This window comes from Pituophis catenifer, unplaced genomic scaffold, assembly GCF_029215685.1.
Source record: "Pituophis catenifer annectens isolate HBS135680 unplaced genomic scaffold, rPitCat1.0.hap2 SCAF_2, whole genome shotgun sequence".
NCBI classification, from domain to species: domain Eukaryota; kingdom Metazoa; phylum Chordata; class Lepidosauria; order Squamata; family Colubridae; genus Pituophis; species Pituophis catenifer.
In genome coordinates this window covers 66,491,557-66,519,132 of record NW_027256882.1, presented here as the reverse complement: position 1 = coordinate 66,519,132, position 27,576 = coordinate 66,491,557, and the positions used below count along the sequence as shown (strand labels likewise).

The window sequence follows — 27,576 nt, the reverse complement described above, 5'->3', positions numbered from 1 at the left end:
TGTAAAGAAGAGAGAAGTGGCAACGCTTACTTAACAGACAAAAAAGGTGATGAGAATAAATTGGCTACTTTCAATGTTGCTTTGGCTGTCCAAGCTGCTTGAAATATGGAATATGTCTCCCTCTGCAGCATATATGAAATACTAGTAATGATAATTTATTAAAACAACCATTTATCAACATTTGTTGAATATATTCATCTGTCTGAAAATTCTATGGAATCCTTGATGAAAATTCAGATATCTAATTTGCAATAATTGTTTTTTTTTTAATTATCTATATTCTAGAACTATATTGCACTTTCTCAATGCTATAGAGTGAAGACAAAATTTTGATCAATTTTTTTTTCCCCGGGCCCAAGAAAAAGAAAAATTATAAGCAAATGTTCACTAAAGCATATGTGTCTCTGATGTTTTAGCATATATATATAGCCAGTGGTGGGTTGCTCCCGGTTCGGTCTGGTTCTATAGAACCGGTAGTAAAACTGGCGGGAGGCTCCACCCACTTGCCACGATGTCATCATGGGTGATCTGCACATGCACAGACGCTTCTGCGCATGTAAGGAAGCGCACATGCGCACAAGCAAAGCAAGTGCTCACGCACTCTCCTGTTGCTAACTCTAACCCTAACCCCACCCCTGTATATAGAATAGACTTCAGCTGATATACTACGTACGAAAAACACCCCAGAAAATTTTGAAAGCAGATATTTTGTTAGGGACAGTGGAAAACCATGTGTGTGTGTTTGTATGTGTGTATGTATACTCAATTATATATCAACTAAATAGTCATCAGAAGAAGGACATACAGTATATGTATGTAGATTGCTTCCTTAATTAATTCTTTAATTAGGGGCGCAATGACTCAGCAGTTAAAGACACTGAGCTTGTCAGCTGGAAAGCTGACAGCCTGGGTTCCAGACCTGAGCACCGCACAACAGGCTGAGCTCACATTCCTGTCCCAGCTTCTGCCCACCTAGCAGTTTGAAAGCAAACCAAATGCAAGTAAATTTAATAGGTACCACTTCGGTGGGAAGGTAACAGCATTCTGTGTGTCTTTGGTGTATAGTCATGCTGGTCACATGACCACAGAAAATGTCTTCGGACAACACTGGCTCCGTTGGCCAAGAAACAGAGATGAGCACCACGCCCTAGAAATCGGACATGGTTGGACAGAGAAACCTTTACCTTGCTTCCTTAATGCGAGAGAAAATTGTAACTTTCCATCATGCCCCTTGACAAGAAAATATTTTCTGCACATACATCAGAACCCTACTCTCAATCAGGATATATGACTGGATTTAGCAGGCACTGGATCTAGGTTTATCAATTCTGTATTGTTTGTGTGAAGGGGTCCCTAGAATTCTTTAAAAACATATCCTAAGGCACTAAGATGCTCATATAGTAATAGGCAGAGCAATGATGTGGCCCTGCAACACCATAGGTGTTTGTAGTTCATGGGAGTTTCCTTGCTGCTCCAGACTTACTGTCTCAGCAGTATTTCCTCAAATTCCTTTGAAGCTGTAGAATGGGTGCATTCCTGAGGTGGGTTTCAGCAGGTTCTGACCAGTTCTGGAGAACCGGTAGCAGAAATTTTGAGTAGTTCGGAGAACCGGTAGTAAAAATTCTGACTGGCCCCGCCCCCATCTATTCTCTGCCTCCCAAGTCCCAGCTGATCAGGAGGAAATGGGGATTTTACAGTATCCTTCCCCTGCCACACCCACCAAGCCACACCCACAGAACCGGTAGTAAAAAAATTTGAAACCCACCACTGGTGCATTCCCATTGGTAGAAACTCCTCTTTTCTCCTACCACCAATTTAATGTTTCTATTTTCTTATAGCTAATGTGTCATGGTACTTTGACATCATCCTTTTCTCCTCCCAAACTGTCCCAGCACTCCAAAGCACTGTGGTGAGATTTTCCCAAATCTCTGCCACCATCACTACTGAATTTATGTATCCAGAGCATTTCCCCCATGTTCAATCTTATTCCACATACACAGATTGCACCAGTCTGGGATTGTACCACATCCTTAGGTTGCCATATTTTTGAGAAGCACTCATTAAGTTCTTGCTTGTCCAGTTGTCACTATTTGTGTACCTGAAAAATATCTTAGGAGTTGGTATCTGCTCTGTTCTCCAAAAGAGTTGTGGTCTTTTTTTCAGCTTGGTTCTTTAGGAGGAACCTGACTGACTTTGCTGATATTATGCAGCACTTCTGAAGATGCTTTTGTGTGTAAATATCAGTGGTTTTTATTCTGTGCTCTTCGTCCTCCCCTGCAAGGACCCAAGAAGCAGGATAAAGATATATTTCATGGGAACATTGTGGTCCCTATTAAATAAGGGACAAGGGTTGCGACACTAATGTTTTTGTCTTAGCCTTATATGCTGCCCTTCGCTTGGAGTTAATGGAATTTTTATTTGAGCCATAAATTTGAGCTCAGAAGGCTCATGTAATATGTGTGTGAGAGAGACATTGAATAGAGGTTGAAAAAAAGAGATTTCTCATGATCTTCTCAGTAAATTCAAATGAAGAAGAGAGAAGGAAGAAAATCACTTCTAAAATTGATTATGATCAAAACTGGGAATGAGTCATTATGAGGGAGCAATGTATTTTCTGATCAAGCTTTATGGATTGTTTTCCTGGTAAACAAGATGCTGCAGACAGCAGTTTTCATCCTAGAAACTAAGGTAGTTACCATGTATCTCTAGAGACCAGAGTTGGCATTCAGCAGGTTCTAACCAGTTCTGGAGAACTGGTAGTGGAAATTTTGAGTAGTTCGGAGAACTGGTAAATACCACCTCTGACTGGCTCAGCTCCCATCTATTCTCTGCCTCCCAAGTCCCAGCTGATCGGGAGGAAATGAGGATTTTACAGTATCCTTCCCCTGGAGTGGGGTGGGAATTGAGATTTTACAGTATCCTTCCCCTGCCACACCCACCAAGCCACAGCCACAGAACCAGTAGTAAAAATTTTTGAATCCCACCACTGCTAGAGACCCATCCCTTTGGAGGGGCCTTGTAGCTTACCATCATTGCATTGATGACAAGGCTTCCTACCCCTGGGAATGTTATAGTGTAAAATTAGACTTAGGAGAAGCAAGAGAAGAAGGGGAAAGAAGAGGAAATAGTTGGCTCAGCTTACTTTTTGGGGTTCTTGGAACTTGGTTTGTTTTCTTGCAGACTTTTCATTAGCCAACTAGGTAACATCATCAGGTTCTGAGGACTTTTAATGCATTTTTTCCTATTCATTAACCATCTAATTTCTCTTACACGGCTGCCTCCCACACTTCCTGCCTCAGCATTATAAATACAAAAAAATACAAGGAGGGCAAACGAAAGAGATACTAGTAATTTATTTTTGCTAATTGGAACTGGAGTTCCTTCTAGGTACAGGCATAGTGAAAGCAGAGGTCATACACAGGGGCATTAGGTGACTGAGCCAACCAAGCACTGGCTGGCCAGAAAGGACAAGCACCGACTGATTGACAATTCTCTAGACTTGCAAATGCCTTAATGTGGTTTTATTTGACAATGGTCTTGTTTTTTTTTGATGTCTGAATAGATATGCAAATAGTCAATATTTCCAAGATCAATCCCGGGTGAATATTTAATTGGACTGAGAAGGGTAAGAAAATAGAAAGTCTGAATGTCTTGAGGAGACCAGAGAAACTAGCTAGAAATGCAACAATCCAAAACTGGTGCTTGACGTCACTAGAGCGTCCCTGATAGGGATAATTTATGCCACACCCCTCACCCTTGACTCTGTTTTGTGATAAACTGTTTGGAATTGTGTGAATCAAAAGATGATGACCCTCATTGTTTTTTCAGCTAAAGTCTGTGTGTATTTTTCCATGTTGCTATTTAAATTCAGAGCTTCTGTTTTGGAAGATGAAACAGTTTTCTTTCGCTAATGGGTCTTAAATTGCTGCCAAAAATGATATATTAAAAGGAAAAGAACAGTCTGCTTCCTGTTCAGCCTTTACCTCTCTGATCCTTGCTGCAGTTATAAAGAATTAGGTTTTTTTTAAATACTATTTGTGATCTGGTCAAAATAGACGACAGTAGAGTTGAGATCAGTGGGTCACGCCTTCCCAAATAGCAATGAAGTCACATCCATTCCTCCAATAGCTCTCTGATAAACTACCGAGCATGCGTCAAAACTTCCATAGTGCACTCAAAGTTTATGAGTTTAAGTTGAGGAATTCTTACCTAGTAGACTGAGTACAACAGCGATGTCTAGTACTAGTGGAAATTTCTTTTTATTAATTTATATTAGGCCTGGGATATCCATGCCAATTCTGCTTAGGTCAGGATCTGCCCAGCTAGCATCAGTGAACAAGCAGTAATATAAAAACACTATGTGGTTGAGACAAGGTTCAGAACTCCACTTGGAGCATAAATCTCTGGCTTCAACCACAACATAAATAAGGCTTTTGACCTTTAATTTCAGGATTATTAACACGCTTCTATTGTAAAATATGTCACTTCCTGATTGTTAGAGAATACTTGGATATGCCATTCCAAGCATGTGAAAATTTGTGAAAGTGACTACTATCTTCATGTAAAACAAGGCCAGGTTTGGAGATTATTTTTGGATTGTTGGACCTTTGACCTTTACACTTTTTCTTCCCTTCTTTTGAGGACAGCAGGTTTCTGATGGCAGTCCCTTGAATGTGAAACACCAGCTCTTGAAAGTGGTGCAGCGCATATTCCAGTACCATGTGCTACTCACAGGTGAACAAAAAAAAAAAAAATCATCTTTATAATTAAGGAATCTTCATTTCCCTGTTTAGGCTGTGTCAATTGCAAATTTAGCCATTGCAATTTGTCCTCCAGTCACATTTTTGAGATGATTCTTGTTTTTCTCTTTAAAAATCAAGGAAGAGAAAGAGAGCTGAAAGAAAAAAGGAAAGATATCCCAAAGTCAAATGCATTCTATTTTATTGTTTAGGATTGTAGCATTAAGGCTGATCTAAAATTGTGAAGACTGTTAGCCAATGTCCCACTTGCAGCATTAGACAAGGCAGGATATGATTTTTACCAATCAATTGGGTTTAATATATATATATGTCCTGTATTTCATTCTATTTTGAATTTAATAAAAGCAAAATACAGAGATGAGGCACATTGCTGTACAGCAGGGGTGTCAAACATGTGTCATCATGGCGGTGTCACATGACATATCAGGACTTTCCCACCCCTTTGTTAAACTGGGCGTGGCCAGTGTGTGACGCATCTGGCCCGCAGGCCGTGAGTTTGACAGCCCTGCTGTACAGTAATCTATGAGCTTACTATTTTCTGAGCTGAGTCATATATTAAACATGGTAAATATTATGTGCTGAAATTATGTACAGATCATTCAGTCATTTGTTATTCTTGATGGAACTATATGTCAAATATTCAGTGGAAATCCACCATTAATGCCTTTCCACCAATATCTCATTTTTGTTTCTGATACCATGAGGTATCCAAAATAGTTGAAAAATTTTACTGGTTAAAACTGATTGACTGAACTTAATGCCAAGTTATCGCTTCTGATGAATCCATTGATTTCATCAATATGCATTATGAACATTATCAGGAATAGCCCATTCCAGAAGAGGAGAACTAGATTTTAGGTTTATAAAACAACCACTATTACAACCCTCACAGACTAAAATTAAATGAACTGCAGCAAGAACCTCCTCCTGTGAGAGTTTGGTAATTCATAGAATACTTGGCAGGTGAGATAAACATTTGAGCTTTCCAGTTAAAAATTTCCTGAAACATCTTGGATTTTTCTGCATGAGAACAATTCTTGTGAAAAATAACCATAGCCCAGTGGCACAGCTCTTTGCCTGAGTGCAGAAGACCCCCAAGTTCCATTTTAACTGTTTTCTGCACCTTAAAAAAATGTACCAATAGTGCTAGGAAATATTTCCGAATGGGACATTGTACAGCTTTCTAAAGCTTTTAACTACAGAAACGCAAATGGTTCTTTGCTAAGCTTTACAGTTTGGGGAAGGCATTGGGATATAACTCCACAGGAAAAATATGAGGGAAAAGGAAAATCAGAAAACTTAAGTGCCAGTGTTTAAAGTTCTCCAGATGATTTAGTGACAAATTGCTGGGACCCCTTTCAATCAAATGGTTATCAGATGATAGCTGACGGGAGGGGAGGGGATCCTGAAAATCCCATGGGAGCCATACTTGTCTGCTCTTGAAGACCCTGAAGAATAACAGAATAACAGAGTTGGAAGGGACTTTGGAGGTCTTCTATTCAAGCAGGAGAACCTATACCAGTGATGGCGAACCTTTTTGGCATTGCGTGCCAGAAATCTGAGCGGGCAAGCGCTGTTGCGCTCCCACGTGCCGGAATCCATAATGCAATGCATGCTCCCATTTACGCATGCATGCACGACACCCCCCCCACGCTCCCTCTACACATGCGCCCACACTGAGCATGCGTGCCCCCCCAATGCGCCCCCCCCCCACTTTTTCCAAGTGGGCCGGCATACCTCTTACCAGAGGACAACTAGGTACCGGCCCTTCCCTGGTGAGACAGCTGTTCCCCACTTGGCACATGGCGCTGCCAAGATGGCGGGGCTGAGACTGCCCCTGAGGAAGCTCCAAACATGAGGCTTGCCTGGGCTCCTTCCCACTGGGAGCTGCAGGTTGAGCAGGTGGTGGACGGGGGACAGGCTGCACCTATCGCCACCTAAGTGGAAAGCCCAAAGATGCATATGCTGCCCTCAGCACTTCCCTGACACCTACCTGCCTGCCGCCGCTGCTGCGCTGCGCCTTGCCTGTTTTCCCAGCTCCTCTTCTCTAAATGAGCACTCGGCAGCTGGGAAAAACAGGAGCCGCCACATTCGCTCTGCCCCACAATTCTGCTCAGCTCAAGTTCATGGAAATCATGTGGTGGCCCTTGAAACTTTAGGAGGGAACTGGCTCCGAGATTGGGAGGCAGCCTTTGGTGGAGCCAGCCCGATGGGAAACTGAAAAGAGAGGGCTTTTCCCTTCTTCTGCCTCACTCGTAGTGTGGGGTTTGGGATGGCTCTAGAGCTGAAATTCTGATGAGCTTGGCTGATGATCGGGCAACACCAGAGCTTCCTGCTACACATGTTCATTCTCTTGCTTGTCTTCTTTCCCTGTTTAAAACATGTAGGGGGGAGAGATCTGACTAAAGAGCTGTGCTTTAGCTGTGCTAAAGAGCTGCCTCCTGCCTTCCATGATCTCCAAAGTTCCTCCCCCATTGAATCCCACTTTTTTTCTGCCTTCCACAATCTCCAAAGTTCCTCCCCATCGAATCCTACTTTTCTTCTGCCTTCCACGATCTCCAAAGTTCCTCCCCCATTGAATCCTACTTTTCTTCTGCCTTCCATGATCTCCAAAGTTCCTCCCCCTTGGAATCCTACTTTTCATCTGCCTTCCACGATCTCCAAAGTTCCTCCCCCATCGAATCCTACTTTTCTTCTGCCTTCCACGATTTCCAAAGTTCCTCCCCCATGGAATCATAGCTTTCTCCTGCCTTCCACGATCTCCAAAGTTCCTCCCCCATTGAATCAGAGCTTTCTTCTGCCTTCCACGATCTCCAAAGTTCCTCCCCCATGAATCCCACTTTTTTTCTGCCTTCCACAATCTCCAAAGTTCCTCCCCATCGAATCCTACTTTTCTTCTGCCTTCCACGATCTCCAAAGTTCCTCCCCCATCCAATCCTACTTTTCTTCTGCCTTCCACAATCTCCAAAGTTCCTCCCCCATCGAATCCTACTTTTCTTCTGCCTTCCACAATCTCCAAAGTTCCTCCCCCATCGAATCATAGCTTTCTCCTGCCTTCCATGATCTCCAAAGTTCCTCCCCCATCGAATCCTACTTTTCTTCTGCCTTCCACATCTCCAAAGTTCCTCCCCCATCGAATCCTACTTTTCTTCTGCCTTCCACGATTTCCAAAGTTCCTCCCCCATGGAATCATAGCTTTCTCCTGCCTTCCACGATCTCCAAAGTTCCTCCCCCATTGAATCAGAGCTTTCTTCTGCCTTCCACGATCTCCAAAGTTCCTCCCCCATGAATCCTACTTTTCTTCTGCCTTCCACGATCTCCAAAGTTCCTCCCCCATGAATCCTACTTTTCTTCTGCCTTCCACGATCTCCAAAGTTCCTCCCCCATCCAATCCTACTTTTCTTCTGCCTTCCACAATCTCCAAAGTTCCTCCCCCATCGAATCCTACTTTTCTTCTGCCTTCCACAATCTCCAAAGTTCCTCCCCCATCGAATCCTACTTTTCTTCTGCCTTCCACGATCTCCAAAGTTCCTCCCCCATTGAATCATAGCTTTCTCCTGCCTTCCACGATCTCCAAAGTTCCTCCCCCATCGAATCATAGCTTTCTCCTGCCTTCCACAATCTCCAAAGTTCCTTCCCCATTGAATCATAGCTTTCTCCTGCCTTCCATGATCTCTAAAGTTCCTCCCCCATTGAATCATAGCGTTCTCCTGCCTTCCACGATCTCCAAAGTTCTTCCCCCATTGAGTGCCTCCTGCCTTCCAGTACTCCTCAGATCTTTGCAGTTTCTCCCCCCATCGCGTTAGCTTTCTCCTGCTTTCCTGCAGAGGCATCTGCAGAGGGTAGAACCTGCAGAGATCGGGAACGCTCTGCCTCCGTGCATGCGCGGCAGAGACCGGAAGACCAGCTGGCTGATGGGAGGTGCACGCATGTGCGGTGGACCTGGGCTGGGGCAACGGCTGGCGTGCCGGCAGAAAGGGCTCTGCGTGCCATCTGTGGCACGCCTGCCATAGGTTCGCCATCACGGACCTATACCAATGATGGCAAACCTGTGGCATGAGTGCCAGAGGTAGCATGCAGCGCCCTCTCTGATGGCACGCAAGCTGTCGCCCCAGTTCAGCTTTGCCATGCATGCATGCACGCCTCCCTTCAGCCAGCTGATCTTTGGGTCTCTGCTGCATATGTGTGGGGGTGGGCCACGTGTGGGGAGACACACACGCATGCATGGGGGTGCTGCGGAAGGGGTGTGTGCATGCATGGGATGGGGGCATTTGCGGGGCCGCACACACATTGCATTTTGGGAGTTCGGGCATGCGCGCGCGCATTTACACACACAAACACTTTGGGCACTCAGTCCGCTAAAGGTTAGCCATCACTGACCTATACCATTCCCACTGGTTGTCTCTTCTTAAAAACTTACAAATTCTGGAAGCATTCCATTGGTTAATTATAACATTTCCACCCACCCCTCCTCCAATATTTGGCTACGGAAATTTTAAGGAATAATCTTCACTATCTTCCATTTTAGGAACGAGATTATTTCTATTGTTCATCTGTCCTGTTCACATAAAGTATTTGAACCAAATTGTTTTAAGTTCCTAGGCATAATGTTAAAAAAAAAAAAAATATGAAAAGAACCAGGTTTATTTAGTGAAACTTTTCAGAGATGAAAATGCTACCTCTTCATATCTATGGAACTTGCAATCATAATTTGTGCTTCATATCTTATATATGAAGAGGGACTAGAAAATACATAATTTTTGATAAATGGTTGCTGGGGAACATTAGCAGGAGTAACTGTGACTCTTAGGTGTTGTTAGTGGACTTCCTAGGAATCAAAATTATTGCAAAAGATGATTCCCCCTGCTTTGGGGGAAAATACCCATTGATTTCAATTTTGTCTGTGTTGATTCTGAATGGCTGATCCCCATGCACTTTTATTTGTCTCCAATGAGTCAAATAGTAAGAAACAGAAGTGCATCTAGTCTTTAGTGTTCAATAACTAGCCCACTATTGTTGTGGAATATAGTGTCTAAATATTTGCCTGAAATTGTACAGTATAGGGTTTTCTGCCTGAATAGGGAATTGGACTAGACGACCTCCAACCTCCTTTCCAACTCTGTTATTCTGTTACCTCCCTCATCACCTCCCGCCTGGACTACTGTAATGCTCTCTACATGGGGCTCCCCTTGAAGAGCACCCAGAAGCTCCAACTGGTCCAGAATGCGGCCGCGCGGGTGGTTATGGGAGCGACGTGGTGTTCTCATGTAACACCTCTCCTGCGCAAGCTGCACTGGCTCCCGGTGGTCTTCCGGGTGCGCTTCAAGGTCCTGGTTACCACCTTTAGAGAGCTCCATGGCTTAGGACCTGGGTACTTACGAGACCACCTTCTGCCACCATTAGCCTCTCACCGGCCAGTACGCTCCCACAGAGAGGGGCTCCTCAGGGTGCCATCGGTCAAACAGTGTCAACTGGTGGCCCCCAGGCGGAGAGCCTTCTCTGTGGGGACACCTGCCATTTGGAACAAGCTCCCCCTGGAGATACGGAGGATCCCAGATTTACGCACTTTCCGCCGTGCCCTCAAGACCTTTTTATTCCAACAGGCTGGCCTGGCCTAACTTCCTTTTAATTGTTAATTTTAATTGGCTTTTTTTAAAAAAAAACTAGGGGTGTTTTAATCAGTATGGGCCAAATTTATTTAATGTGTTATAAATTGTTTTTTTAAATTTTATATTATATGTGTTTTACCTTTGGCTGTTCACCGCCCTGAGTCCTTCGGGAGTAGGATGGTATATAAATCCAATATAAACTAAAAACTAAAATTATAGTGGCTCCTGTAAATACATAGAGTAGTATCTTTAAGTTTGAAGTTATTTGGTTTTGCTCATTTCAGACAAGCTTCTTAAACTACATCTGGATTTTTACGTTATTTTCTTGGTTTAGCTCTTTTTTCCCTCTAACACAGAAACAACAGACATTCCCTTTTTCTCATTAAAAGGCTGCCTCATCACATGCCAGCATTGTATCATTCCCCATGCTGCTGCTTTCATTTGTATTACTAAATTAGAATAATAAAATCTACTGCAGCATAGCCAAAGCACTACAGCTGCAGGATTTCTAACTTCCTATGCACATTTGGGAGAAATTATTGTAAACCACAATGATTCATCAGCTGGGGTAAGTAATGCCTCAAATCACAGGAGACGGCTTGGTGTATAACTTACACAGATATTGCAAATTGGTTATTGCTGCAGCTCTTCCCTAAGTGACTTAGTAACTAGTCCAAAGAGCTCCACAAGGAACAGAGTGCCTCATCACTTTTATATTGACTATGTACTGTAAGTTGCAGCTCATACCAGTTACTTCGTGGTATCCATATGTGGTTTCAACACTAAGTATGATCTTCCTGATTAAACAGAATGCTGCTGAGAATTAGTTTATATTTACCTATATATGGTTAATCACAATTGTAAGAGCTGACTCTGGCAAGGAGAAAACTTGATGTAAACCAGGGGTGAAATCCAGCAGGTTCTGACAAGTTCTAAAGAACCGGTAGCGGAAATTATGAGGAGTTCGGAGAACCGGTAGCAGAAATTTTGAGTAGTTCGGAGAACCGGCAAATACCAGCTCTGGCTGGACCCAGAGTGGGATGGGAATGGAGATTTTGCAATAGCCTCCCCCCAGGAGCGGGGAGAGAATGGGGATTTTGCAGTATCTTTCCCCTGGAGTGGGCTGGGAATGGAGATTTTGCAGTATCCTTCCCCTGCCACGCCCACCAAGCCACACCCACCAAGCCACAACATACCTACCGACCCATGTCCACAGAACCTATAGTAAAAAAAAATTGGATTTCACCACTGATGTAAACGTAGTGCAATCATCACTTCTACCAGCTCCAGACCATCCAGAGACTGACCATGTATCCACTAACTCTGAAGGGAAGGATGAAGAAGCCTAGAATTTAAAGTTTAAGGGTCTTCTGTATCTGGGGATTTACCATCCTTGGTCTTGGATGAGGTTGCACTGTCCCAGATGGATGCAGTGCATAATCTGAAGGTCCTTCTGGACTCACTGATTAAGGAGCAGGTGGCAGTTGTGGCTAGGAGGGCTTTTGCCCAACTATGTGCAACAGTTATGCTCTTTCTAAATTGAGAGGCCTTTCTTCCAGTCTCCCATGCTTGGTCATCTCCATGGGTTAATGCAATGTGCTGTACATGGAAATATCCTTGAAGAATAAATATCTGGAACCTGCAGCTGGTGCAGAAAGCAGTGGCACGAACAGTTTTGGGCACCCCTAGAGTTGCGCATGTGAGTTGCATTGGGTGTCAATTTAAAGCCTTCATGAGACCAGCTACCTGAGGAACCATCTTTTACCAATTACGTCAACCTGTCCCACCAATCAGGCAGGGAGGGTAGGCTATGGACCACATCAATCAAAGAATTTCTGGAAGAGAGTCAAGACCTGGCTCTGCCAACTGCCTTGGGGGTCCAAGAATGATTTGTGACTCTGAGAGTGCTTTGTGACTTGAGAGTCTGCCTTTTTAACTTTTTAATGTGTTTTTACTCTTATTTTTAACTTTGTATTTATCTATGTCCCTTTTATATGAGTGTATGACTTTTGTTTCACTCAAGCGAAATGAGTGGTATATAAATTAGATAGATTAGATGATAGATAGATAGATAGATAGATAGATAGATAGATAGATAGATAGACGAACAGACAGACAGACAGACAGACAGACAGACAGACAGACAGACAGACCGAATGTATCAGAGATACAGTATACAGCATCTGTGATTTGTTTGCAATGCAGAGGTCAGGCAATCCTTGTGTTCAAGGCTTCATTCTTGTTTGCCATACCATGTCTATCTGGCATGTCCAAGAGTCATGTCCAAGAGCCTCCTGCCAACAAAATCCAAATGCTGAATAAAGACTTAAATGTCTGGGCAGCTCTGATTTATTGCCAAGTCCTGATGTGAAGCATTACAATAATAGTTTCAACTATGAGTTTGGCTGAACAGCAATATAATTAAAGCTGAAAACAGTGTGAAAAAGCATTCCAGTGTCTCAAGCTCTGTGGAAATGCACAATTAAACTTTGTTACACTTTTTAAAATCAAACAATGAACACGATGCAGGAAAACTATGAAGGAAAGCTATGTGGAACTATGTTATTGTTGCAGTTATAAAATTGTCCATCCTTTCAGGTCATTTGCCTTTGGCTGGTTTCTGAGACAAAGTTGGCAGACATATTATGGGGTAGTTAGTGAGGAATCTGTGGACCATGCCAAGCAGAACAATAATAGTAAAAGAGTTAATGGAAGGGGGGAAAAGATCTAGAAGGTATACTGTATATTCCCTCTTGTATTGGGGAACAGTTTAGGAAATGGGAAGGAAGAAGGTTGAGTTTGACTTTTCTAGAGATGGATCCCATTTCATGAAGGAGAAGGTCTGCAGCATCCTATGATCCTGGGCCATGAATCCTGAGATGCTGATCTTAATTCTGCTATTTAGATAATTGTAGATAGATTAATTAGCAGATCAAAGACAATTTGAGATTTCCAACACATTTTTAATCCTATTTCTTCCCCACAGATTACTTGAATAACCTCTGCCCTGATTCTGCTGAATATGAAGATACACAAGGTAATTTTTACATAACCTCATTTTACCTAGGGCTGGGAATGATAAAACTCATGTTGCTTTGAGTTGATGCCATCCACTCATTTTGAATTGTTAATGAAATCAGAATTTGTTAGATTAGATACACTTCATTCTAGAATGGCTTTCTAGAATGAACAGTACAGTATGTCTAATGGTTATTTAATAAAAAAATCTGAGTCTTACTTTTCTGATAACTGAGGATATGACTGAATTTTAAATGTCTTTATTGAATTTGTAGGTTTTATCTTCATGATTAAGAACCTAGGAGAATAAATTTCTTGAATGTGTGATAAGGACTTTGTTTGAAAACTCCACATACTCTAGTATTCCACTTAAAGGGCTCTTAACATGTATTCTGATTCAAACTTATCTTTATCAACTATATTGACAAAAAAGAGAAGCTTAGCCTGAATTAGGCTTTTAAGCATACATAGCAGAAAACTTAAATCTCAGAGTTAAAAGAGAAACTTTCGTTTTATGATTCATGAGATTGTAGAATTAGAACGAAACTTCTATTTTATCTCATTATATTATTTCTACCATATGGAAAGGGAGGGGCTACATTAGAAACTTTTAGTACCTTAACTGCAGGCAGTTTATATTTGTAGTAATATGATATGTGGAATGAATGTGGAAAGATCATCCTGTTATTTCTAATATCAGCCCTTTCTAATAATTTTTTTATTATTTTGTAACAGCAAAGGCAGAATTAATTACTTTAGGTTGTAGAACGAAATAATAAATGATTAAAAAATCAACTCTTATGGTTAAACTATGATGGCTTTTATATAATATAAACAATATATTTATGCTAAAAAAAAACCCTTTGTTTTCCTGAAAGATATCGTTCTGAAAGAAGGCTAAATGCCCTTTACATAGAAGGCTACAGTAAAATAATAATAATAATAATAATAATAATAATAATAATAATAATAATAATAATAATAATAAATTACTTTATAAGCTTCATAAATTTATATGTTATTCCATTGCATTTCAGCGGCCTTGCTCATCATATCAGAACTTACAGATAGAGCCAATGATAGCATACAACAAGGGGTGAGTGCTAAGTCCTGGCTTCAGAAATTATAAATCAACGCTATCTTGATTATTTATTGTTAAAAATGAAATAACTCATAAGAGGCTTAAAATAATGGCAGAGTATATTCATGTTTGACCATATATGTGTGTTTTGATGTTTTAACTTTGTGTATATAATTTATGCTATATTCACACATTAAAGTATTCATGTCCAGCAAGGTGTGTCCATAGAAATGAAAATGATTGGTTATTGATTTTTTTAGATCAAAGTAATGGGAGGGTACAACAGCAGGGGAATTGTCCAATGGGAGGATGCAGTAGCCCACAATATTGAAGCATCTTAAGGTTGCAGTGTAGATGTGACATGTGAATTATTTGAGAACCCCAATGGACAAATAATAACTCTGCCTTGGTAGGTTTCAATTTTAGCATGTTTTTCCTCATCAAGGCTTCCTGACAGGTCAGCAGTTTCATCAGTACTACTCATGGCAGAGACGTAAAGCTGAGTATTATTGGCATACTGATCTCATTGAACTCAGAACCAATGCATGGCCTCTCCCAATGGTTTCATGTAAATGTTAAACAGGGAGAACAAGGACAATAGCATCATAGTATCTCATCTCATATCACCATTGAGTTAAACTATCCACTGAGGGAGAAGTGAAACCACTGCAAAATAATGCCTCTAATCCAGATAACTACCATGGAAGATATCAAAAGCTATTGAGAGGCTTATTAGAACCAGGATAAGCACAATGCCTTCATTTAGAACCTGACAAAAGTCATCTATTAATGTGACCAAAGTTGTCTCCATCCCATGTCCAGGTCTGTATTCTGACTAAAAGGGGTCCAGATAATCTGCTTCATCTAGGATGCTCTGTAGCTCATTCTTAACCATTGTACCAACAACCTTGTTTACCCTCCCCCATTGATTTTTGATAGGAGTTCCTGCCATTTTGAGGTGAAGTATACAAAAATTGCCCATGAAATAGGCATATCATTTTAAAGCCACCACCACAACAGAGAAGATTCAGTTACAGTAGTGATAAGAGCTGAAGGACCAGGTTAGGGACAGATCATCATGGAGAAAATCTATTTATGTGGTTGCTAGGAATTGACAACAATTTGATTGCACCCAATCAGCATCATCAATCAATCCCATCTCTATTGTATCACTCAGATCCTCCCCTCCTGTTGAGTGAGTCCCTTCCCTATCAAAAGATTTCTAACAATGACTGCTGTAGAGCAACTGCTACATCTAGAGCAATCTACATAAGGATTATTGGACAACAGCAATAGCAATAGTACTTAGACTTATATACTGTCTCATAGTGCTTGACAGCATTGCAGTTTACAGAGTCAGCATATTGCCCCCAACAATCTGGGTCCTCATTTTACTTCAATCACTCTCTATGGATCTGGAGTATACCAGTATTTGTTTGTATGAGCATAGGAAGTGGAAGAATCCTTACATACAATCTAAGAATAAAAGCAGATCTTCTCTTTCTCTGTCTCTGTCTGTCTGTCTGTTCTCTCTCTCCCTCTCTCTCTCTTTCTCTCTCTCTCTCTCTCTCTCTCTCTCTCTGTCTTTCTCTCTCTCTCTGTCTCTGTCTCTCTCTCTGTGTATGTCTCTGTCTCTGTCTCTCTCTGTCTCTAGCTCTCTAGCTCTCTCTCCTTTCCACAAATTACCCATTAGAGAAGCATGGAGGGGATCACTGCATAGTGGCTTTTGATTAGCAATGCTAGCAGGAGCCTTCTGAACGTACACATAGACATACAGCCCCTGCAAACTATCTGGGTGATTAAAATGTTCCAAAGGAATCACAAACAACAGATACCTGAGGATTGAAACGTTAGAAGAATGAATGGAAGCTGTGAATATAATGATTGTAATTCATTAAAATCTCATCCTTTTTGTATCCATGTGCCGTCCAATCCTATCTCTTTAGTAGCAACAGAGGTCTCATTAGTTTCATTTTAGATAGCAAGATTTTACAGCTCGTCTGTGCTCATTCATTGTGTCCAAACTTTTCAACACTGGTAGATAGTTAATAGAGTGAGAGTCTGGTAAATGAGCATTCTGATCTCTGAAAAGGAGGCCAAATTTTATGGTGTATTTAATGTGTTACTATTACCTGTTAGGACCACAGCTGAACAACTGTTACTAATGGACGAAAAATACAGCTGATCCTATTAATGATACAGCTAACGGTTCACCCATCTTGGCTTGACTTGAAAATTTAAGAGCAGACACAGATGGGGCACCAACACAGAATCCTAAAGTGAAATGTAGACTGAAAAGATAAATAAAAACGTCACAAAAATATTCTAGAAAATTAAAAGTTAAGTTCAAGTCAAGGTAGAGTGCTTCTGCCTCAGCAGATGACAGTGCCTGAGTAACTTTGGAAACTAAGCAAACTCAAACCCTGGTTAATGCTGGGTAACTCCCAAGACTATAGGCGAAAGAGGAATTATTTAAAAAAAATGCAGTGGGAAGCAATTGCTTACTGTTGCCAAGAAAATTACATGAATGTGAATCACCAGAAATCCAACACAGCTGGAAGTTATTTCTGTTCCAAGCAGCCAAAAACATCCGACTATATGAAAAATGAAGTGAATGTAGACTATATAAAATTTCCCACTTAAAATTCAATTTATAACAGTATAAACTATTGAACATCTTGACTATGTGCACACACACCCCTCCCCCAATTATAGGGCCAAAGCAAGCGAAAAACATCCATGGAATTCACACTTGCATGAATGACATTGTTAAAAAAGGGGGGGGGAATCCAATCTGGATCAGGATCCCGGGGGTATAAGAGAGTTTAAACATTTGGGCTTGTATATATTCTAACTCTGATTAACCTTCTTTGCCTGCTAATTTCCTGAGTGGCAACTCATCTAGCAGGTCCAATGTCTGACCAAACTGAAATTTCAGTCTGAGAAAGAAGAAATGCAGCGCAACATCCCTATGTTTTGCCCTTTCATTAGGGTTACCGTATCAGTGCTGCAGAAAATCAGAAAGCCACTAGATGGCAGCAGAGCAATACATAAAATTCCAGCTCTTTACTGCTCTATAGTGGTTTCCTGTATTTTTGCAGTCCAAATATCACTTAATGCTCTTGGCATAGTGCATCTAGAAAGAATGTGATTTCTACATTCATTTCATATGCAGTTATTTGTAGAAGGGGAAAGGATCGATAGACCCTTCAAGCCAGTGTTGGACAAATTCAGGATGGGGGTGCTAAGGAAGGATGTAAAAGAGTTTCGCTGCAAATTCCTCTGAGAAACAGTCTCAAAAACAATTCTGTGCAAGGGTGGACAGGGTGGCAAGTAGTAAGTTTCAGTATGCTTGCCCTTTAAAAAGCCAGTGTGCATTAATCTCTTGAGAAAGGGGCTGCTTCTTCCTTCTTTGACATCTCCATGAACATCTATGATCAAATGATCATTCCAGGAAGTGTTGGAGAAAGAAATATGCTTTTCTGAAGGAACCCAGCTTAGACCTTTTATAGCATATGTAGAAGGCAGAGCTCTTTCCAAAGATAAGTAAAACAATAGAAGAACCCTCAGACGCCCTGAATATCTTTTAAAAGTTACTAAAATTGCTGTTCATCCTGGCAAAATTTTCTATTGTTTTTTTTTTACTACCAGTAAAAACTCTACTTCTCTACAAGAAGTAGAGTTAATGGCCATGTAACTGATTATACAAAGTATATGTTACTGACTCAATTACGATGCTCTTTTGAAAGCTAAACAAGGTGGCTATGCTCAGAAAGTGCCTGGTATCACAATGTTGATAAGTAGTGCTAGGTATTCTCATTAAAGGCAGGTGTTTAGTGTGTTGATCTAATTACACCATCACCCTACTAAACAAATAATTCCCTCAACACTGTCAAACTATTCACTAAGTCTGCATTACTATTAATCTTCTCATCGTTCCTATCACCCATCTCCTTCCACTTATAACTGTATGACTGTAACTTTGTTGTTGGTATTCTTATGATTGTATTCTTATGATTGTTCCTAATATGATTTGATTGCTTATTTGTACCCTATGACTATCATTAAGTGTTCTACCTTATGATTCTTGATGAACGTATCTTTTCTTTTTATGTACACTGAGAGCATATGCACCAAAGACAAATTCTTGTGTGTCCAATCACACTTGGCCAATAAAGAATTCTATTCTGTTCTATTACACAAGAAACAAACATCCTACACCATTCTTGTGGGTATACCAGTAGCCTAGTTGTAAAAAAAAAAAAAAAAAAAAACTCCCAGCAATGCAACCCTTTTCATAGTGTGAAAAGAAGGAAACATCTGCTAGAGGCAGATCAAGCTGCTTTAGAGGTACATTAGCAAGGGATAGTGAAACAATTGGCAATTTTGTTGTGGAAGATTGGACACCACCAACAGTGTGTATACCTGAATTCAATGAGTATGAAAGTTCTGAGTGGTGGAGAAGTTGTATTCATTAAACTAGTATTGTGGTTCTGAATTCTCACAATTAGCTATGATTTATAATTTATGTTAGAATTCTCTTGCTCTCATCTGTTGGATAACTATAATTTCAGTGCAGAAACCTTTGCACATACCATATCGCTTCATTACCCAGTGTATGTGATAGTAGATAACAACTCAGTGCCAATAACTGATGATGTCTTCCTGCTGCTTCTCAATCTCAGATAGAAATTCACCTGTTTGTCATTTGTGGATGCAGTGGCATATGTACAAAGACCCGTACTTACTGTATTCTTACACTAATTTATTTCTTTAGAATGTTCTTTGTTTATTTTTTTAAAAATAATTTTTATTAAACAGTTTGTCTTTAAAAACAACACAAAAAACAATCACACACATATAAAAACAAAACATGTCAAGACATAACGTATTGAACATTACATAACATTAATGGTAATTTTACAGCATGTCGTATCGACTTACGCATTTTGCTTTGGTAGTTCTCTATTCTATCATTTATATTTACTACTCAATAGTAGGATAATCGCATTACTCCAATACACACACACACACACTATAATATTCATTGTTCTTATCTACACATTTATATTCGTTTATATTTACATCTCTTTATTTAATGTTGTTCAGTTACTTTAATTTAAGTTTCATAAATATTAAGTTAAATATTTCTTGTTCTGATTTCTATTTTCAAGCCAACTGTACATTTTATTCACCAATAACTGATGATATCTTCCTACTGCTTCTCAATCTCAGATAGAAATTCACCTGTCATTAGTGGCATATGTACAAAGACCCATACTTACTGTATTCTTACACAAATCTATTTCTCTAGAATTTTCTTTCTTTATTAATCACGTTACACAGAGGCTGATGGTGCTATATTTCAGTTGCTTTCCTTCATTCAAACAGAAGCATATCATGTGCATTAAATGTAGTAAATTTCTATTAAATCACATTATTTGCTTCTTCTTTTTTTATCCACAGGAAAATTTGCAGAAATTGGTACATATAGAGCACAGTGTCAAGGGACAGAGCAACCTTCTACAACCAGGAAGAGTAAGTTCTCTTTTTGATTAACAGTATTATGTAAAAGTTTGAGGTTCATTCCAGTAAATGTTGAGTTCAGTAGATCTGATATCCTTGATTATTTGCCAATATTTGCTATAGTACGACACTGCAAACTTTAGGGTTTCATTAAGCCATTTCTCTTTAATTCAAAAGGCAATTAATGATTGCCAAGAGTTGCGTCTGTATTCAGATTCACATGTTGAACTACTGAATGTAAAGAAAAAAAGATGTATTTGTGCCTCTGTTTTCTTTCTCAGATATTTCTGAAAGAAGGGACATTAATGAAAGTGTCTGGGAAAAATAGGCATCCTCGACATTTATTCTTGGTAAGATTTTGTTTTTACTCTCTATTAATATGTAGTCTGATGTACATGAATGAATCTGTGCAAATAAGGTTGGCAATCAGCAACGTATTTCCTAGGGCAGTGATGGCTAACTTTTTTTCCTTGGGTGCCAAAAATGTGTGTGCATGCATAATAGCACGCCTGTGTGTGCCCACACCAATAATGCAATCCCCCCGCACTGCCCTGCCTTCCTGAGCAGGCACGTGCGACCCCTCCACGCTCCGCACCCCTGCGAATGTGCATGCAATCCCCCGCATCCTGTTTTGGGCCTAGCAGGCCACACTGAAGCCTCTGGAGGCGGGAAATGGTCTGTTTTCTGACTTCCGGTAGGCCCATTTTTCGCCCTCCCAGAGCCTCCGCATGAGCCCTGTACTTACCTGGCATCCAAAACGGGCCGCATGGAGACTCCTGGGAGGGGTGGGGTGGCATGGGCATGCACGCGCGTCTCCCACATGCGCGACAGAGACCTGAAAATCAGCTGGCTGGCGGGAGGTGCACGCGCATGCATGGTGGAGCTGACCTAGGGCGACAGCTCGCGTGCCCGGAGAAATGGCTCCGCGTGCCACCTGTGACACGTGTGCCATAGGTTCGCCATCACAGTCCTAGGGAATAAATGATACTAGACAAAATGGGACTTTCTTATAAATAAACAAAATTCCAACTTAATGTTGCAGCAATATAAATGCTAGTTTGGACATTATTCCCCAAAACTTTAATAAATATTTATTTGTTTATTTACTTAATAAGTTTATAGGCTGCTTATCTCATATGCAGGGGCGGTGCAGTGGCTCAGTGGTTAAGAGGCTGGGCTTGTAGGCCGAAAAGCAGGCAGCCCAGGTTCGAGTCCTGAGTGCCATGCAATGGGGGGAGCTCTTGTTCCTTGCCCCTGCCAACCTAGCAGTTCAAAAGCATGCAAATGCGAGTAGATAAATAAGTAGCACTTCTGTGGGAAGGTAAGGGCACTCCATGACACCATGCTGGCCACATGACTGTGGAAATGTCTTCAGACAGTGCTGGCTCAATGACCTTGAAGCAGGGATGAGCACTGCCCCTACAGTTGGCAACAACTAGCAGAATAAAATTTGCAGGGACTCCTCTACATTTTATATTTTACTAATCACATATATATATGACTGAGTGAAGAACAATTAAAAGAGGGTAAAAACAATACAAATATTGAGATTTCTTTTACAAAAACAGCAAAAACAAAAATAACAGCCAAGAGCACTCATAAACACATAAATTAACCATGAAACATGTTCTTCCATACTATCGGGGCCTCAGACTCGATAGCAAAGCTATGTTTTTTATGTCTTGTAAAAGGCCAGCAGAATCAAGGCAAGTCTAATTTCTGGAGGTGCAGGGGGTATATATTCCAGAAAGATTATATTTCTGCCTATATGACCAAAGCAGATTTAAACTATAATTCAGTTTTGCAGCCTAAAATTGTATTTACCTTGCTGACTCATATCACATCTCTCTACATGGGGCTCCCTTTGAGGAGCACCCGGAGGCTCCAGCTGGTCCAGAATGCAGCCGTGTGAGTAATAATGGGGGCAACTCGTCGCTCCCATGTAACACCCATCTTGCACGAGCTGCACTGGCTCCCAGTGGTCTTCCGGGTGCGCTTCAAGGTGTTGGTTACCACCTTTAAAGCGCTCCATGGCTTAGGACCTGGTTACCTACAGGACCGCATTCTGCCACCGATTGCCTCCCACCGACCAATATGCTCCCACAGAGAAGGCCTCTTCAGGGTGCCATCAGCCAAACAGTGTAGGCCGACGACCCCCAGGGGGAGAGCCTTCTCTGTGGGGGCCCTGGCCTTATGGAATGAACTGCCCCCGGACAGACGAAGGATCCCCAACCTCCGTGCCTTCCATCGCACTCTGAAGACCCTATTATTCCAGCAAGCTGGTCTGACAGGATAAAGGTTTTTTAAATTGGGTTTTGATAGGGGTTTTAAAATGATTTTAGTTGGATGTTTTAAATTTGGCCGAATGATTGAATTATTTTAATAAGCTTTTAATTTTTGTTGTATATTGTTTTTAACCATGGCTGTTCACCGCCTTGAGTCCCTCGGGAGAAGGGCGGTATATAAATATAATGAACTAACTAACTAACTAACTAACTAACTAACTAACTAACATTGCTGACTCATATTCAACTAGTAACTGATCAGTTACAATTCCATATGTGTTATTATAAGTCATGTATTCCCTATCCCAGTGTTGCCGAAACGGGAGATTGCACACACACGGGGGAGTGCCAGAAACCGGAACAGCAGCTTCCCAGTGCGCATGCATGGGAGCATCAGAAACTGGAAGACATGCGCGCTGGGAAGCTGAGCTTCTAGTTTCCGGTGTGCACATGCGTGCCAGTCACCTGGTCTTTCAGTTTCTGGCGTGCATGCAAACACAAAGATGCACACATACGCACATGAAGATGCAGGCTGGAAACCAGAAGAGTAATGGGCGATGGCTGGTGTGCCATAGGTTCACCATCATGGTCCTATCCTATATCCAATATTTTTATTTCTTTCTCCAAAATGGGGAAAATTGCATTTGTGTTTACAGGTGGTCCTAGCTTAGGTAATTGGGACCAAAATTTCCGTCATTAAGTAATGCAGTTGTAAAGCATGATGTCACATAATTGCACTGCTTAGCAATAGTAGTTCCAGCAGTTCCCAATTACTGTCATTAACCAAGGTTCACATGGATCACATGACTTCATGTGACCATGACTTCCATTTTCCTGCTGGCTTCCCCATTTGCTTGTGGGAAGCTGGCCGGGAAAAGATGGAAATCATGATCACATCACCTGGCACACTGCAACAGTCGAACGTCAAGGAGAGTTCTTAAGTACAGTTAGCAGTCTTGCAAGTTCTAACAGTTACTGAACATGTGGTCATTAACTGAGGTCTACCCGTATTACATTTACTTTTTGATTTGAAGCCAGTTTTAGTCTATCAAGATAGTTTTGAATGTTATTTTTGAATTCTAGATTTAAAAGATTAAGAGCAAGTCCTGTGGCTCCCTACCTGATACATCCCTCAATTTGATGAGGATAAATAGATGAGTATCTTTTTGAGCATGGTTTTCAAACTAGCTGTAGAATAGAATAGAATAGAATAGAATAGAATAGAATAGAATAGAATAGAATAGAATACAATACAATACAATACAATACAATACAATACAATACAATACAATACAATACAATACAATACAATACAATACAATACAATACAATACAATACAATACAATACAATACAATACAATACAATAACAGAGTTGGAAGGGACCTTGGAGGTCTTCTAGTCCAAACCCTTCTTATAACTGCCGTGTTTCCCCGAAAATAAGACCCTGTCTTCTATTTTTTTGAACCCTGAAATAAGCGCTTGGCCTTATTGCCGTGTGCTCAAAAGCCCGATTGGGCTTATTATCAGGGGATGTCTTATTTTGGGGGAAACAGGGTACTCAATAGATATATAATTCAGCTCATACTTAATTGTCAATTAAAATATCAAGATATATTATGTCTACATCATTCCCATAGTCTACTAAGTAAGTTATCCAATGGAAAATTGAGATAAGATTAGTTCTTAACCAATACATGCTGAGTTGTAAAAATCATTACATTGTTTTCAATGCGTTTATGGTTCAAATACTTTAATATCTGCTCTAGAATCTTTCAAGGAATTCAACTAAATTTGAATTCAAATTTACTTTTTTCTTATGTACTTAATTCCAGAGCATGTCAAATTATATTAATGACAGGAGGTCTCAAAGCATTCCTTTTTTTCAGTTAGTAAATGGCTTCAGATACCAACTGTGGTGGCAAATTTAGCAGTAGCGGAGTTGTGGTTTTTTTTTTTCCCCTCTTGGTTGCTCTCTTTCCCTTCCTGAAGCATTGAAATAGGACCTAGAGATATAACGTAGTTTCAGTTTCAATTATGTTTCCCTAGTTTTTTGTCATTCAAATTGCAAAGACAAAGTCGTTGCTATAAGCTGTGTGCGTTAAAATAAAAGGAAAACCATTTCTGAATGAAACGTGAATTTAGATTGTGCTGCAAGTTGTGTGACTCAAAATTAGACTGGCTGTTCACTGCAAGGGGGAAAATAATTATCTCTTGGCAGTTGGAAATATTGCAAAAGCGAGTTCTTGCGGGATTTAATGGCACATGAATAAATATATACCAGTGACATCCTTTCCTGTTTTTTCATCTCTTCTGCCAAAAATGAATAATACAGTCAGGCATCTCTATTGCTATGAAGTAAAATTTGGAGTAACAATGAAAGCTAATGATTTGGATCATCAGAAATAAAACAGCCTATGTGGTCTCACGCTTAGGACTGTGTTTATAAGTTTCAGGTAACAAAACCTGAAAAACTGTTGGAATTTTATTTCACATAGTTGGTTGATCCAGAAGACAATTGTAAAAGGGCCATATATGTAATGTGGTTATTAGTTCCTACCAGGGGTGGGTTCTACTTACCTTTACTACCAGTTCGCAACAGGTAGTAAACATGCGTGCGTGCATGCTCTTCTGCGCATGCGCAGAAGCATTTTGATGATGTTGGGATGGGTGGGCGAAGCCTCCCTCCAGTTTTCCTACCGGTTCTATAGAACCGGTCTGAACCGGGGGCAACCCACCACTGGTTCCTACTCAATAGAATAGAATAGAATAGAATAGAATAGAATAGAATAGAATAGAATAGAATAGAATAGAATAGAATAGAATAGAATAGAATAGAATTCTTTATTGGCCAAGTGTGATTGAAAACACAAGGAATTTGTCTTAGATGCATATGCTCTCAGTGTATATAAGGAGAATGAAATAAGTATTACAATAATTTGCATAGAATATAAATGCCCATATTGCACAGCTGCAGAATAAATAGCAGTACATGTGGTATGGTATTAAAGTAGAATGCATAAATGGGCTTCCCTGGAAAGAACAGCTGTTGTTGAATTTGTAGGAATCATCATAAAAATCAGTGCATATGTTGGAAAGTTAGACCTTCGTATAGTGTATATCACAGAATGTCTTCCGGAAAGTTTTTTTTTTAATAGGGATGTTTGTATAGAAGTGGTATGGGTTGGGATAATCATATCTTTCTTAAAATAGTTTTAAAATAAACAAAAATAGTTTAAAAAGTGAAATCTTTAGCAATAGACTTCACTTGAGGACTACCTGTATTCAATATGATAACAGCTAGAAAGAGTCTAATTTAATTTTTTAATGACATAGATCATAGGAATTTGTCCTGAATAGCATTTAAATAATTGAAAAGGAGTATATTCCTCTTCTGGCCTTACCTATGATTCCTCCGAAGTAAGCCCTATTGAACTTTGCAGACTGCAGTGCAAACCTCTAAAAACGAATATAATTGTCTATTTATGTATTATCTATTCAGCAACTGTAGATTTTCTGCACATTGCTTTTGTTAAAGAATTATTTGTTGAGAAATTAGAGGAAACAATTGGAAAAATGTGACAATCCTAGACCAGGCCAAGTCCAAAAATGGCAGGGAATTTCTAGAATCCTGGCACTCTGACAAATCAGTCATCAATAGTCACATAGACATTAGCAACATCTATAGGTGGTATTCACTTACCTTTGCTACTAGTTCGCAAATTTGAGCGTTCGCACACAACACCTCTGCGCATGCGCAGGACCTTCCGCACATGCGCAGGACCTTCTGTGCATGCGCAGGACCTTCTGTGTATGCACAGAGTGTCAAAAACAGGACATGATGATGTCCAGGCGGGTGGGCGGAGCCTCCTGCAGCTGCCGCTACCGGTTTGCTCGAACTGGATAGAAACCGGCTGAATACCACCACTGCTATAGACTATACAAAAGAGATAATTAGCCCAAAAGAGAAAAAGACTCCAGCACCTCTCCACCAGTAATCAGCACTCAGATCAGCATAGATTAACTCCAAGGTTAACTTCAGACCAACAATCAAGTAAGCAAGAAACTGCCAAAGAGCCATCAGTAAACAGGTTCCTTTAGACGAAACTCCCCAGGATAACTCCTAAATTTTCTGTTTAGATAGGATTTCAAGTTGATGTTGAAAAGAAAGATGTTGTGGAGAGAGACTGGCTGAACTAGGGGGAGATATCAAGCATGGAATTAGTGTAGAATATTTATGGAGACACAAGAGAGCAAGGAGCAATTCCCCTTGAATGCAGCTGAATCTTATCTAGCCTGACCCAGGTCTAGACTGCCAGCCCGGAAAGATTTCTGTGAAAGTAGCTAATCGAACACTTCATGTGTAGATCTTGTGGTTCACACACAACAGGTGTATTCCTGATATTCTATATATAGGGCACTGCTGGTCAGCAGTTACAGCATGGATCTAGATGAATACACAGTCTAACTAGGTATGAAGCCATTTAATTTGGTTTTAAGCATTGTACAAAATAAGCTATTTATTTTAGGGAAATACTTCAGTATTGACTTTCAGCATCGTCAATTGAAAAGAGACCCAAGGACTCAGCTCAGCTTTCCCAGCTGCAAAAATTCAACAAAAATAAAGCAATACCCTGAGATGTCACATGGAAGGAATGGCTGATGTATTAAATGTTTGTTTGTTTAAAAAATATTTTTTTAAAATAAATAAATAAATAAATAAATAAATAAATAAAGCAACACCAACAGAATAAAACCAGGTTACTAGCAAACACATCTTGGTCAATTTGTTAGTAATGTACAGAAATGTGTGTAATGCTCTTGAAATAACGGGGAAATAGTGCACAAAGATGAACACAATCTCTTCCATACAAGTGTTTTATATAGATACTCAAAGCTGACATGAACATTTAGCATCATCATTCCTCTTCTGGCTAGCTCAAGAGCATTAATTTGAATTTCCTGGTAGCTAGTCATGACTTGAGACATTAGGTACATTTCCCTGAATGTGAAGACAAAACAGATGGGAAATCACTCTTACAGGCAATTAACAAACACAACCATCATTAATGTTTAATAAAAACCAAAGCATAATAATCATGGCTGCCATAGCAACAGTGCAATAGGGTAGCTCCCATTGTCATCACTAACGCAAAATATCTTGTGTTTTGTAGAACTTTTTAATATATATTTTTTCTTTGCAAACAACAAGCAGAACGTATAGCCAGGGCATAATGCAGTGCATGCTGGGGAAAGCCTGACAATCCTTCATGCAAACTAATTTTATGGGATGGCAGG

The 27,576-nt window shown here is 40.4% G+C and overlaps 1 protein-coding gene across 1 annotated transcript in view; it reads left to right on the top strand.

The window, feature by feature from the left end:
- The window catches only part of FGD5 (FYVE, RhoGEF and PH domain containing 5), a 144,874-nt gene that overhangs the window by 96,999 nt on the left and 20,299 nt on the right, over window positions 1-27,576 (top strand). The window contains exons 7-11 of the mRNA XM_070933600.1: window positions 4,647-4,734; window positions 13,356-13,406; window positions 14,425-14,483; window positions 19,935-20,006; window positions 20,276-20,344. Coding sequence (XP_070789701.1) covers window positions 4,647-4,734; window positions 13,356-13,406; window positions 14,425-14,483; window positions 19,935-20,006; window positions 20,276-20,344 — 339 coding nt within the window. The remainder of the gene's footprint in view (window positions 1-4,646; window positions 4,735-13,355; window positions 13,407-14,424; window positions 14,484-19,934; window positions 20,007-20,275; window positions 20,345-27,576) is intronic.